The following is a 14114-nucleotide window of genomic DNA, read 5'->3' on the forward strand; positions in this document are numbered from 1 at the left end:
GGCGTTTCCATGCACTGCTCTGGTTTCGTCAGAAGCGGCTTAGTCATGCTGGCCACATGACCCGGAAAAACTGTCTGCGGACAAACGTTGGCTCCCTCGGCCAGTAAAGCGAGATGAGCGCTGCAACCCCTGAGTCGTTCGCAACTGGACTTAACTGTCAGGGGTCCTTTACCTTTACCTTTTTATATCAGTAGAACTCACATCTGCACTGTCACTGTCACTGCTGTCAGCAGACTCAGTATCTGAGCCATTAGCAGAAATGGGGTAGCTTTGGAAAATGCCCACATTGTCTCCACATTTTTCATTGTACACGACACACCTGGTTAGCCTTACCTCTTTGGTATCAGACATTAGTACTCTGTAGTGTCGGAGCCAGCCGTCACAAGTGGCATTTGTTTAGTATAAAATAAAGACACAGAAAGCCAGCAATATTTCCATGATAAGATAGAGCAGCCCCTCTGTCTGCCCTTCTCTGATTTATTCTCCTTTGTTCTGTCCAGCCGCATGGCCGTTTGCCAATCTCATGTTACCTCATCTGGTCAAGCTTTTATTGCCCCTTTACCATATAAGGTAATCATTGCCCAGAGGAATGTCAGGGGGCACCCTGCAGTATTTACAAGCCTCTGCCTTGGCTTTATGACTCCCACATGCCCTCTTTCTTTATTTTATTAATCAGAGTCATAAATGTCCGTTCCAATACGATTATATCGAGTGTGATAAGCGACTCTTGTGAAACCGGAAGCGGGCCGCGGACTGGAGAACCATGCAGTACACATAGAAATTAAAGAAGGAATACATTGTATACAGCAACACAAAATAATGCAAATAACTACTATAATGATCACTAAAATCAATAAATGTCAAAGCCAACTTCCATCCGGAAGCCAAGAATATAAGAATTCTGATTCCAAGCTGCATGGTAGGCTTCCTTTCTAGTTTATTAGCCATGCACTTGTGTCACTCCTATAGCACTGAGATTGGTCACTGTATGTTTCTGTAAGAGAACAAGAGCTATTAAACATGAATTTCAATGTATATTGACAGTTTGGATATATGCCCCATGATTCTTTCCCCTCTTTAATTTGAAAACAAATGGGGGCAGGCTCATGGAGGGTTAATTGTACTGGAGGCCAAAAGGTTTGCTTAGGGGATATAATATTTGTAAATCGAAAGGATTCATTAATAGGCACACCATGAAGCATTAAGCCCGAATGAAGGGTAAAAGGGGGCATATTTTACACAACCAGCATCTAGAAGCATGCAATAAACTGGTAAACATAATCGTATCTTGTACAAAAATATCCCTCCATATCTTACGATAATTTTCTCCCCTAAAAGTCTTATTCAACAACACAGTTCTTCTAGTTCGAGAGTGGCTGAGCCGTGGATGCTGCCAGCCAGAGTAGGATTCTGATGACTGCGGCTTGCCAGCTGATAAGGTGAAATATGGTGGTTTCAACTGGACTGGGTCGTCTGCTTCTCTTCCTTGTATAACGGTGCAACAAAGGATGACAAGGCAGATGGTGGGGAAGGCACTTCCGCAATTGAAGGGACTCGCCATGGCTTCACGCATCGAGCTGGAACCCACAAAGGCTTGCCCTCTAGGTGGCGCATGCGGAAAGGTTTCAATGCTTCACCCACAAAATGTTGACAAAGTGTAGGGGAGTTCTGCATGCCCTGAGGCAGGACAACCCACTGATATCGCTGGGTGGGCTGCGAATTGTTATATACTGGCAATGTAAAAGCAAACCGTTCCTGTCTGCTGGGGCCAGTGGGATGAAAGTGGTTCAATGCAGCCGAAAGTCAATTGTTCAGAAATAAGCTGTTCAGAAACGAGATGGTGCCATTGCTGCGGATTTTTCTTTTGGTGGAGGCCACTGTTCTACCCACACTGAGGTATCGGTGATCTTGGTTTGCCACGCTGGCAACGTTGTATCGGTGGCTACAGGCTGGTTTTTATTTAGCGCTGCTGCCAGCAAATGGGCCTTGTGGGTGGCTGTACCAACAGACTGACAAATGCGAAGCATGGCTGCTGTGTCTGTGGCAGGATTGTGTATTATCGGGTGCAACGCAAACTTACAATCCTCATTTGCATTTTCAAAGGCCAATTGTTTGATAATTATTTGTTTGGCTTCAGGATTTTCAATTTGTCTACTCACTGCTGTAATCAGCCTGTCCATGAAGGAGGAATATGATTCTCTAGGTTCTTGTCTGATTGAACCCCACCTAGACTGGATACTGGTGGGTTCCGGGATTTTTCTCATTGCTTGTTGAGCAGCAAGAGCAGTATCCCTCAATAAGATCTGCAGCAGTGTGGCTTGCACTGAAGCCTGAGCAAAGGGCCCACGCCCCATCATAGCATCCATCACATCTGCGAGGGTAAGATTAGGATTATTCCCTCTTGCTTGTTGCAGTAAAGCAGGAGCATAAGCACGACAGGCGATTTCCCATTCATGGGCAAACAATACACCAGCTGATGGGGGTAAAACTGTACGTGCCAAAAGCTTGATGTCATCTGGAACCAACAGCTGGGCTAATGTGGCTTCCAAAAGAGCTTGTGTAAATGGAGCTTGCAGTCCATTTGTCCTAACTGACAATTGGAGTTCTTTCAAGATTTTAAAGTCAAAAGGTTGGTGCTGGGCTTGAGTTCCTGCTGGAGCACCAGCAGGTGGCACAATAACAGGGAATGCCATGGTATCCTGTCATAAGGAACAGGCAAATACTGCACGTTGAAAGGGGGTAGCTTGTTCTGCCGCTGAAAGAGTAGGGTCATTTCCAGCCAGACCACTGTATTTTTGCAGGATTGGGTCCTCTGGTGAGGAACTGTAATCTGGAGGTTTGGGTTCTGGGGCTGCTGGCAAAGCAAGTGCTGGAACACATGGCAGAACAGCAGGCTGAATTAAAGAAGCTGAAGGTTGTGTTGGCAATGCAGCCATGGAGATATTTTTGGGTGATAAAGAGCCCACAGCATATCGAATTTTACACCAAGCATTTAACATTCTAACACCTATGCTGGGATGTCCATGAAAATGTGCTCCAATCTTATCCCATTGTTTTTTTTCCCAAGTCCCATCTGCAGGAAACCAGGGGCAATGCTCATTGATGGCTTGAATAAGCTGTATCAAATCACCATCAGGAACTTCCAATTTGTTGGAGGAGAGGAGAAATTTTAAATCTCTTTAAAATTTCTGTTGCGGATAAGACAGGGAGCTGCCCATATTTCTAAAATCAATATAGGAGGGATCGAACTCACCAGGATCTTTTTTTAAAGATGTAAAGCGCTTTGCAATCCTTGCCGGACGTAGTGAGCCGATGATATCCACTGCTTGGATCGAAAATCCTCTCACAGTTTCTTTTAAAATCCTCTTAGTCTGCCTCAGACTGTTTTCTTTAAGTTGCCTCTCACACTGCTTTCTTTAGTCAGCCTCCTTTGACTTAAGTTTTCCGCTTCTTTTAATTGAGCCTCAGAGAGGGCAGCACTTGTTGGAGCCAGCCGTCACAAGTGGCATTTGTTTAGCATAAAATAAAGACACAGAAAGCCAGCAATATTTCCATAATAAGAGAGAGAGCAGCCCCTCTGTCTGCCCTTCTCCGATTTATTCTCCTTTGTTCTGTCCAGCCGCATGGCCGTTTGCCAATCTCATGTTACCTCATCTGGTCAAGCTTTTATTGCCCCTTTACCATATAAGGTAATCATTGCCCAGAGGAATGTCAGGGGGCACCCTGCAGTATTTACAAGCCTCTGCCTTGGCTTTATGACTCCCACACTGTAGGAGCCTTTTTCGTAACCTAGGACAATACCACGCAAACCACGTTGCTGCATTTGCTAACACAATCAAACATACAGTTGTCATACCCATAACAGACTTCTGTAGTTCTTTTCCCGTATGTGGGACCACTTGCAACTGGTCTGGCCTTGTGCCTGGCCATCTTGCGCTTCTGCTCAGTCAGTTTTATAGACCCAACGACTATCAAGAAGCTTCATACCTGGGTTTATCGGGACTAGTTCCCAAGTCTTGTTCCTTTCTAAGGAATCAAGTTCAGCCTTCCTGGCCTTTAGCCATGGCTCAGCATCCTTTAAGGACACACTCTGTACCTCTTGGAAGCTTTTATGTTCAAAACTTGTTCTGAGCCGCTAGCAACAGCTATATTTGCAGTAGCTGTTTTAGCAAACTCCTGAGCATACCTGGTGGGTGGCTTACCCTTAGTAGATCTTTCAGATCTGCGTATGAGACGCAAGTCTTCCAGACTAGGCTTTTCCTCTTTAGGAGAATAGTGACCTATTGTGAACAGTGGTTCCTCCAATTCTCGATCAGACTGTTCAGATGGTCTGAAAGATGCTTGTGCGCTTTTGTAGTCCACTGTATCAGTATAACTCACATCTCCGCTATCACTGTCACTGTCATCATCAGATTCAGTATCTGAACCGGCAGAAATGGGATAGCTTTGGAAAATGCCCACATTATCTCCCCATTTTGCATTGTACTCAACACTTCTGGTTAGTCTTACCACCTTGGTATCAGATATTAGTACTCTATACAACCCTTTTCGTACCCTGGGAAAATACCATGCAAACCATGTTTGCTGAGCTTGTTGCTCTGTGGTGTCTGAACCCACATATCAGAACCAAAAATTCTAACCGACCACCTGTCTCCTTGATCCTTGCCCATCCTGGCTAATAAAAGCGAGCCGGGAAGGGCTGGGCGATGGGCTCTGCGGGGTGGTGAATGCTTCCCTCTGTGAGGGAGCCTTCCCAGACCCGCTGAAAGAGGCGGTCATTAAACCACTTCTTAAAAAAATCTTTAGACCCGGTCAATATGGCCAACTATCGCCCAGTTTCAAATCTACCATTCTTGGGCGAGGTGACTGAGCGGGTGGTTGCTGAACAACTCCAAGCACGCCTGGAGGATGCGGACCATTTGGATCCCTTCCAATCAGAATTCAGGCCTCACCATGGGACTAAAACTGCCTTGGTTGCATTGGTTGATGATCTCCGGCGGGCTAGGGACAAAGGTGAGAGCTGTTTCCTAGTTCTGCTGGATCTCTCAGCGGCCTTTGACACCATCGACCATAACATCCTTTTGGACCGTCTAGAGGGGCTGGGAACTGGGGGCACTGTTATACGGTGGTTCTGCTCCTTTCTTCTGGGCCGTGTTCAGAAAGTGGTGGTGAGGATGAGTGTTCAGACCCCTGGGCTCTCACTTGTGGGGTGCCTCAGGGTCCTGTCCTCTCCCCCATGCTTTATGAAGCCAATAGGAGAGATCATCAGGGGGTTTGGGCTGGGTGTTCATCAGTATGCAGATGACACCCAGCTCTACCTCTCTTTTAAATCAGAACCAGTGAAGGCGGTGAAGGTCCTGTGTGAGTGCCTGGAGGCGGTTGAAGGATGGATGGCGGTTAACAGATTGAGGTTGAATCCTGACAAGACAGAAGTACTGTTTTGGGGGGACAGGGGGTGGGCGGGGGTGGGGGATTCCCTGGTCCTGAATGGGGTAACTGTGCCCCTGAAGGACCAGGTGTGCAGCCTGGGAGTCATTTTGGACTCACAGCTGTCCATGGAGGCGCAGGTTAATTCTGTGTCCAGGGCGGCTGTCTACCAGCTCCACCTGGTACGCAGGCTAAGACCCTACCTGCCCGCAGACTGTCTCACCAGAGTGGTGCATGCTCTAGTTATCTCCCACTACTGCAATACGCTCTACGTGGGGCTACCTTTGAAGGTGACCCAGAAACTACAATTAATCCAGAACGCGGCAGCTAGACTGGTGACTGGGAGTGGCCGCCGGGACCACATAACACCGGTCCTGAGAGATCTGCATTGGCTCCCCAATACGTTTCAGAGCACAATTCAAAGTGTTGGTGCTGACCTTTAAAGCCCTAAACCGGCCTCGATTCTGTATACCTGAAGGAGCATCTCCACCCCCATCGTTCAGCCCGGACACCGAGATCCAGTGCTGAGGGCCTTCTGGCAGTTCCCTCATTGCGAGAAGTGAGATTACAGGGAACCAGACAGAGGGCCTTCTCAGTAGTTGCGCCCACCCTGTGGAACACCCTCCCTTCAGATGTGAAGGAAATAAGCAGCTATCCTATCTTTAAAAGACATCTGAAGGCAGCCCTGTTTAGGGAAGTTTTAATATTTAATGCTGTATTGTTTTTAACACTTGATTGGAAGCTGCCCAGAGTGGCTGGGGAAACTCAGCCAGATGGGTGGGGTATAAATAATAAATTATAATTATAATTATAACTGAGGAAATATGATTCCACCGTCCAGCCATTTCCCCTTGCGCACACTCTGAGAAAAACGACCTAGGTAGGAAAAAATTGCAGAGATGCAGCATTTTGCCTTCTGTGTGAGAGAAGAGGGAGTGATACAGTCCAGAGACAGCTTCTTCTATCTATAAGCGTTTATTTACAGCAGTAAATCACCATCAGAACTTTCAGACATTTCCTCTCCGTTCCGTGCCGGAGCACTCTCAGTCTAAAACTGAAACCAACTCACAGAACAAAGACTGTGACGATAGCATAGCATCGTGTAGACGCTCCCCCCCCCCCCCAGATACAGAACACCAAGAAGGTTAACCCTATAACCACCATACTCCACAATAACTATTGTTGTTGTTGTTGTTGTTGTTGTTGTTGTTGTTGTTGTTGTTGTTATTATATCAGGTGCTTGAGAAAAGGCTTCTTCTGGTACAATTTCTCATAGGGTGTGCTGTTTACAGCTGAGGAGTATCTCCTGCTAGAAACATACAGAAAACAATTCAGTCCTTCAGCCCAAAATGAATTTGGCAAATTTGCATCATGCAACTATGATTTCACGCCCTGTAGCAAGATCTGGTTCACCCCTTCACACAAACCATTCTGCCATGGTGATCTTGGGGTACCAACATCATGCTGAATGCCTTAGTCAGGAAACTCTCAAAACCTGTTGAACAAAAGACTCCTCCCCGATCTTGGAAAAGAGAATCAATTTGCACATTATGAACACTTTCCAACCATGCACAAAATTCCTTAAACTTGGTTACGGCTTGATCCTTTTGTTGCAGCATATACACCCAAGTAAATCTGGAAAAAGAATCAACCAAAACCAGAAAATACTTAGCATTGCTTCTAGAGGGAGATAGAGGACCAACTAAATCAGCGTGAACCTGCTGATAAGGTTTTATAGCTTTCCCCCCCAGACAATTTCCCTCTGGGAGCTATCTCAACCTTTGTTTCTGCACATGACTTGCACTTCATGTGATCCTTATTTTCAGACATAACACAACATGTTTCATTTTTCACCACATCACCACCACCACCACCATATGATAGTAAATACAATCCATTTACATTATAGCCGTACAATATGTTCTCATTGTTCTTGCTAATGATGCACTTCTCTTTACTGAAAGCAACAGTAAAGTCTTGCGAAGTAAGCTGGGAAATGCTGAGTAGATTATCAGCCAAACCAGGAACAAAAAGTACATTTTGCACAGTTGTCCCGATGCTCTGAAGGTTAATAGTACCAACACCTTCACTCTGCAAGCGATGACCATCTGCCTGAAGTACAGTCCCTTGTTGCGCCTTAAAGGTGACAAACAGGTGTCGGTCACAGCATAGGTGTCTTGATGCCCCAAAATCTATTATGAACACATTCTGGGCTTTTGGGTTGGTGCTTTGCATGATCAAAGCCTTTGCCTGGCTGGGCTTGACCCTTGCCTTTGGCCCCTCTGTCCTCGAAGCTCTTGGTAGCTTCCTTGGCTTTTGGGTGCTTTCTACAATCCTTTTGCAGATGCCCCTTCTCACCGCAATTGTAGCACTGCTGTGCTTTCAAAGCTGTGGCACTTTCTGCACTCTGTGCCACCGACTGGGGTGCTTTAGAAGCAACAGCCTCCCACTGATCATTAGCAATAGCCTTCCTGCGGTCAGACTCATTGAGCAGGACAGAGCAAACACATGAAACAGATAAATCAGCAGTTGGCAGAACAGCCAGCTGAGATGTGACAGCTGAGTAACTGTCGTCCAGGGAATTCAAGATCATAAAGCAAAATAAAGACTCTGGAAGTGTGACTTCCCTCTGCACTAGCTGCTCCCTTAGGTATTTCATCTGCGTCAGATGCCTTTGGAGCTCTCCCCCAGGCTGTAACGCCATCTTGGACAGCCTCTGGAAATGAAGCAACGCTGATCCCGCAGCTACTCTCAGATGTGCCTCTCAAAGAGCAATTGACGCATCTTGAGCTGACCTCTTCACCTGAAGATGGATCAGCTGCTGATCACGTACAGCCAGTGTGAGCGTAGCTCTAGCCTGTTGATCTGCCTTCCTCCACCTTTGGGAGGGCTGGGCTGGCAGACACCTGTGTGCCAAAGGTCAACCGTGTGCCAAACACCCTGTTTCAGCAGCAAAGCCTCAACCTTGAGATTCCAGGTAGCATAATTATCCTTCGTTAAAAGAGGACATGAGGAAATTCCCAATCCTTGTAATAGATCCCTCTCTGGCTCTTTTACTTCAGCTGGGGAAATTCCACAGCAAACAGCCATAAATCTTGCAAGCGGCTTACCAAGTTCCACTCGCTGAACTGAGCGGTTACATACCTCATTAAATCACTGAGACAGGACTCAGGACACTCTACAGCACACTCCAGACTCTGAACCGATACGCTGCTCCATTCTGGGCTTTGGTACCGATGTCGCAGCTCCACTCTGGCACCCATAACCATGTTGGTTTCTATTTCCCTCACTGTGCAGCAAAATGCTTGTCACAAGACAATTGTTTACATTCCACAGTCAGAGTTACTGTTGGATTCCCACGGGAATGGGAGACTGGATGTGACGTACACTGGTTTCCTGTTTTTCACTGTTCTCTCGGTGTTCTTTGTTTCTGAGATGAGGTTGCTTTTCTGCTCTCACAGAGGCAAGATGCATGTTTGTATGCTCTCAGCATAGAGTGGAAATAAAGTTAAGAATGTGGCACATACTGCTTATCCTTCTGCTGTGTGGACTACTCTACTTGGGCTCAAGATAAGACGAGCCTGTATCAGCTTCAGATGGGCCGAAGCTGGTCAAAATCTCACATTTTTGGTTCCGGGCCCAGGAAAACGGAATCGGACTGAAGAATGGCTGCTGGCAGAGGAACAGAGGAACGGATCGGACGTTATCTGCTCTGCGCGTCAAGATGATTGATGAGAGGTATGTGCTCATTGCCCCGGGAAGCCTGCCAACTCCTAATTAATGGCTTTATGGCTGGACTTTGAACTTTTAAAGCCGTTTGCCACGGCACAGGCTCAAAGGCTTGAGAGGCTTGAAAACCGAAAGTGCTTTTACAAGTGCTTTTGGAAGCAGCTGTACTCAGACGCAGCTTGATTAATAAAGCAGCAATGATGGCTAATGCAAGACTGGCTGATGCTTGTGGGATTCCTAAGCTCAATAAGAAGAATTATGCGGAGTGGGTACTGTACGCAGAGGCTCTTCTGCGAAAAGAAGGTCTGTTTAATGTTATTACAGACAACCCCCCAGCTCCAATAACAGATGAATGGGCAGCTAAGGATTCCAAAGCAAGGGGAACTCTTACATTGATAGTCTCCCCAAAAGAGCTCTGTCTGTTGCATGATAAGACCTCAGCCAGAGAGATTTGGGACACTTTGAGAGATGCTCATTAGAGGACAGAAGCTGGTGCTTCTTTGTTCTACTATGCCAAGCTGCATGATATGGCACTTGCTGAAGGTGCAGATGTGCGTACTCATCTGATGGAAATGCAGAATCTGAGACATGAGCTGCAACAGAGAGGACTCACCTTTCCAGAGGCTGTGTATTCCTTCATGATACTACATTCTTTGGGTTCAAGTTGGGAGTCCGTTGCCACTCAGATTGCTGTTCAGCCAACTGCTCAGCTCACGGTAGCCCATGTTACTGTCGTTGTTCTGAATGAAGCGGACAGGCGAGGTGCTAAGGGGGAGTCTTCACAGACATCATCCCAAGAATGCAGTGGAACCACCAGATGGCGCCAAAGCTTTGAAGGCAGTGAAATGCTACTCGTGTGGACGTCTAAGCCATATGAAGAGGGAATGCAGATTTCCCAGGGCCAAGACAGAGCAGCGCAGCGAAAGCTCATCGCGTGGAAAAGGCAAAGGCAAAGGCAAAGGCAAAGGCAAAGGCAAAGGCAAAGGCAAAGGCAAAGGCAAAGGCAAAGGCAAAGGCAAAGGCAAAGGCAAAGGCAAAGGCAAAGGCAAAGGCAAAGGCAAAGGCAAAGGCAAAGGCAAAGGCAAAGGCAAAGGCAAAGGCAAAGGCAAAGGCAAAGGCAAAGGTCCGGTGTCCAGGACAACGCAGCACAAGGCAATGGTCTCACGCTTCACTCCAAAGGTTGCAAAGGTCCAGAAGACGTCTAGCTCTTTCTTCGTGGTGGATTCGGGTGCAACGCACCACTTATGCAACGACAAGCGACTGTTCGTGTCTTTTACACCACAGGAAGGTGCGATTCACCAGGCGGATGACCACACGATCCCCAGTCAAGGCTACAGAACTGTTGTTCTTCACAGTTTGGACTTATCGGTACAATATGTTCTCTACGTTCCAGATGCTGCACACAATCTACTCAGTGTTGCGCAGCTGAATGAACGGAAAATTGACGTTTCCTTCAAGAAAAAGAAGTGCACCATCACAAATAAAAACGATTATGTATTGCATGCTGAATATGTTGATCGTTTGTTTGTTTTGTATTTTGATGATGATGTGCAGGATGAAACTTGTTGCATTGCAGGTTCTAACAAAAGTTTGCATGCAGGATGTATTCATGATTTTCACAGGAAATTTGGTCATTTGCATTTTGAGGCAGTATCTAAAATGCCTGCCTTGGTTGAAGGTATGACTATTAAACCCTGCAGGTACCACATGAAGTGTAAGGCATGCGCAGCAAACAAAGTGAAAATGGCTGCGAAAGGTAAGGTGTCTAGTAGGCAAGCTACAGAACCATACCAGGTAGTGCATGCTGATTTGGTTGGTCCACTGTCACCCTCTTTGGGTGGAAACAGGTACTTCATGGTTCTCATTGATGCATTTTCCAGGTATATTTATGTGTACAATCTTGAGCAGAAATCAGAGGCTTTTCCAAGGTTCAAGGAATTCTGTGCTTGGTTGGAAAATGTGCATGGTAAGAGGATAAAGACTCTTTTCACTGATTGCGGGGGGGGGGTTGGGAATCACTTCTTAGCAGTTTGAAGCATTTCTGACTGAGAAAGGAATTCAGCATGATTTGTCTAGTCCTCGCTCGCCATGGCAGAACGGACTTTGTGAGAGAGCAAGTCAGACATTGCTTCAAGGGTTGAAAACCTTGCTGCATGATGCCAATCTTCCAGAGAGTTATTGGGCCGAATCTTTGGCCTGTTTTGTTTACAGTTATAATCGCAGGTTATCTTCAGCGATTGGTTGTACCCCCTATGGAAAGATGTTTGGCAAGAAACCATACATCAAACACATGAGAATTTTTGGTTCTGACATGTGGGTTCACACACCACAAAGCTCCAAGTTAGGCAAGCGTGGATTGCATGGCATCTTTCTAGGTTATCAGAAAGGTTCTTACAGAATAATGATGACTGACTCTAAGACAATTAGGCTCACAAGAAGTGTTGAGTACAATGCCAAGTGGGGGGAGAATGTGGGAATTTTCCAATGTTATCCTGATGACAGTGATGAGACTGAGGATAGGCAACAGCCACAGCCACAGCAGCAGCAACAGCCACAGCTGCCGCAACCACCCACACCCACTGATGAAGGTCCTGATTCTGAGTCTGAGACTGAATCGGGTGATTCAGAGGATTTCAAGAGTGTGAAAGCCTCTATGCGACCCTCTGAAAGCTCTGATCAAGAATTGGAGGAACCATTGTTCACTATAGGCCACTTTTCTCCTAAGAAGGAAGAGGAGAGTGTTGAAGACTTAAGGCTAATTCGCAGGTCTCAGAGAACCACAAAAGGCAGACCTCCAAAGAGATTTGCTGATGAGTTTGCTAAGACAGCAGTAGCAGCTGTTAAAAGCTCCAAGAAGGTATTTGAACCTTCAAGTTTCCAAGAAATCCAGGATTTGGCTTCAAAGGATGCTGAGCCATGGCTAAATGCCCCGAAGGCTGAGCTTGATTCCTTAAAGAGGAACAAAACATGGGAGCTAGCTCCATTAGTTCCATGAATGAAACTGCTTGGAAGCAAATGGGTCTTCAAAGCGAAGACTGATCAAAATGGTAAGATAGTCAGACACAAAGCCAGATTGGTAGCCAGAGGTTTTTCACAGGTACCAGGTGAAGACTATCACGAGACCTACTCACCCACCGTGAGGTATGAGAGCATTAGGCTTATGCTCAAGCTTGCTGCAGAAGAGAATCTTCACGTTAGTCACCATGATGTGAATACAGCATTTTTATACGGATCTCTAGGTGAATCTCTTTATATGCTTCCACCTGATGGCGTACAGGTAAAACAGGGATTTGTTTGTTCTCTGAAGAAGTCCCTATATGGTCTCAAGCAAAGTGCACGATACTGGCACTTTAAACTCACTGAAGTGTTATTTTCTCTAGGTTTTCAGCAAGGGAAAGCTGATCCATGTGTATTTGTCAAAGAGGAGGTGCAAAAGAAGCTGTATTGCTTGTTTTATGTTGATGATATTCTGTTCTTTTGGAAGGATGTCACAATGTACAATAACGCCCTAGCTCAACTGAAAGAGCATTTTGACATGAAAGATCTTGGTGAGGTAACCAACTACCTATCTCTGGAAATAGAGAGAGATCAAGATGGTAACATTCTAGTACACCAGTCACGGAAAATTGCTGATGTGTTAAGCAAACTAAACCTGATGGATGCTAACCCTGTAGACACACCGATGACAACAGGTTATCAGGTAGATGACACTGAAGAAGCATTTTCTGACACTACACTGTACAGAAGTGTGTTAGGTAAACTGAACTTCATTGCCAGATGTTCAAGACCAGACATTGCTGTTAGCTGTAATTTGCTAAGCAGACAAGTCAACAATCCTACTGTTAAGGATTGGAAAGCTCTGAAATGCATAGCACGCTATTTGAAAGGCACTATGCATTACAGACTGAGATTTAACAATCAGAAGTCTGGTGGTCTTGAGATATTTGCAGATGCAAGTTTTGGAAGTGACACTACAGACAGGAAAAGCACGTCTGGAGTTTGCTATACAGTGGTGCCCCGCAAGACAAATGCCTCGCAAGACGGAAAACTTGCTAGACGAAAGAGTTTTCCGTTTTGGAGGTGCTTCGCAAAACGAATTTCCTATGGGCTTGCTTCGCAAGACGAAAATGTCTTGCAAGTTCCTGCGGGGTTTTTTTCCTTTCCCCCCCTTTTTCTAAGCCGCTAAGCCGCTTATCCGCTAAGCCGCTAAACCGCTAATAGCGCTAATCCGCTAAGCCGTCAATGGGCTTGCTTCGCAAGACGAAAAAACCGCTAGACGAAGAGACTCGCAGAACGGATTCTTTTCGTCTTGCGAGGCACCACTGTATGTACAATGAGGGTCTTTTTGATTGGTCATGCAAGAAGCAAACAACAGTTAGCTTAAGTACTTGTGAAGCTGAACTGAATGCACTGTCTTATTCACTTAAGGATTGTGAATGGTTGTTACAATTGTGCAAAGCCATGGAAATTCCTGTCAAATGTCCAATCCAGGTTTACCAGGACAACAAAGCATGTTTGGCTTTGCTGAATTCTGAAGGTTGTAAGCAAAGCACGAAGCATTTGCAATTGAAACTGCAACATGCTAGGGAATGTGTTCAGAAGGGACTCGTAACGGTGTCCTATATGCCAGGTAATGAAATTCCTGCTGATGTATTGTCCAAGATTGTATCAAGGGATCAACACTGTACCTATGTGCAGAAGTTGGGTTTGTACTGATACTGTACGAACAAGCTGCCCAGTGATGTTCACAGAAAGGGGGAGGATGTTGGTTTCTATTTCCCTCACTGTGCAGCAAAATGCTTGTCACAAGACAATTGTTTACATTCCACAGTCAGAGTTACTGTTGGATTCCCACGGGAATGGGAGACTGGATGTGACGTACACTGGTTTCCTGTTTTTCACTGTTCTCTTGGTGTTCTTTGTTTCCGAGATGAGGTTGCTTCTCTGCTGTTACAGAG

General features: G+C 46.0%; 1 protein-coding gene and 1 long non-coding RNA gene across 5 annotated transcripts in view; one reads left to right on the plus strand and one right to left on the minus strand.

Annotated features, from left to right (window-relative positions):
- The first annotated feature begins 1604 nt into the window (after positions 1-1604).
- Positions 1605-3236, plus strand: LOC309333256. Its single transcript, XR_014152420.1, has 2 exons — positions 1605-2575; positions 2648-3236. It is a non-coding gene; the product is annotated as an uncharacterized lncRNA (long non-coding RNA).
- A 3371-nt stretch (positions 3237-6607) lies between these two features.
- The window catches only part of LOC309333209 (far upstream element-binding protein 3-like), a 359184-nt gene continuing 351677 nt past the window's right edge, over positions 6608-14114 (minus strand). For 3 of the 4 annotated variants that reach the window (XM_081846616.1, XM_081846620.1, XM_081846619.1), the window contains one exon: positions 6608-6733. In XM_081846616.1, coding sequence (XP_081702742.1) covers positions 6698-6733 — 36 coding nt within the window. In that variant the 3' untranslated portion in view covers positions 6608-6697. The remainder of the gene's footprint in view (positions 6734-14114) is intronic. The other variant, XM_081846615.1, reaches the window with a different exon arrangement.

The sequence above is a fragment of the Podarcis erhardii genome (assembly GCF_964252035.2).
Source record: "Podarcis erhardii genome assembly, chromosome: W".
NCBI lineage: Eukaryota > Metazoa > Chordata > Lepidosauria > Squamata > Lacertidae > Podarcis > Podarcis erhardii.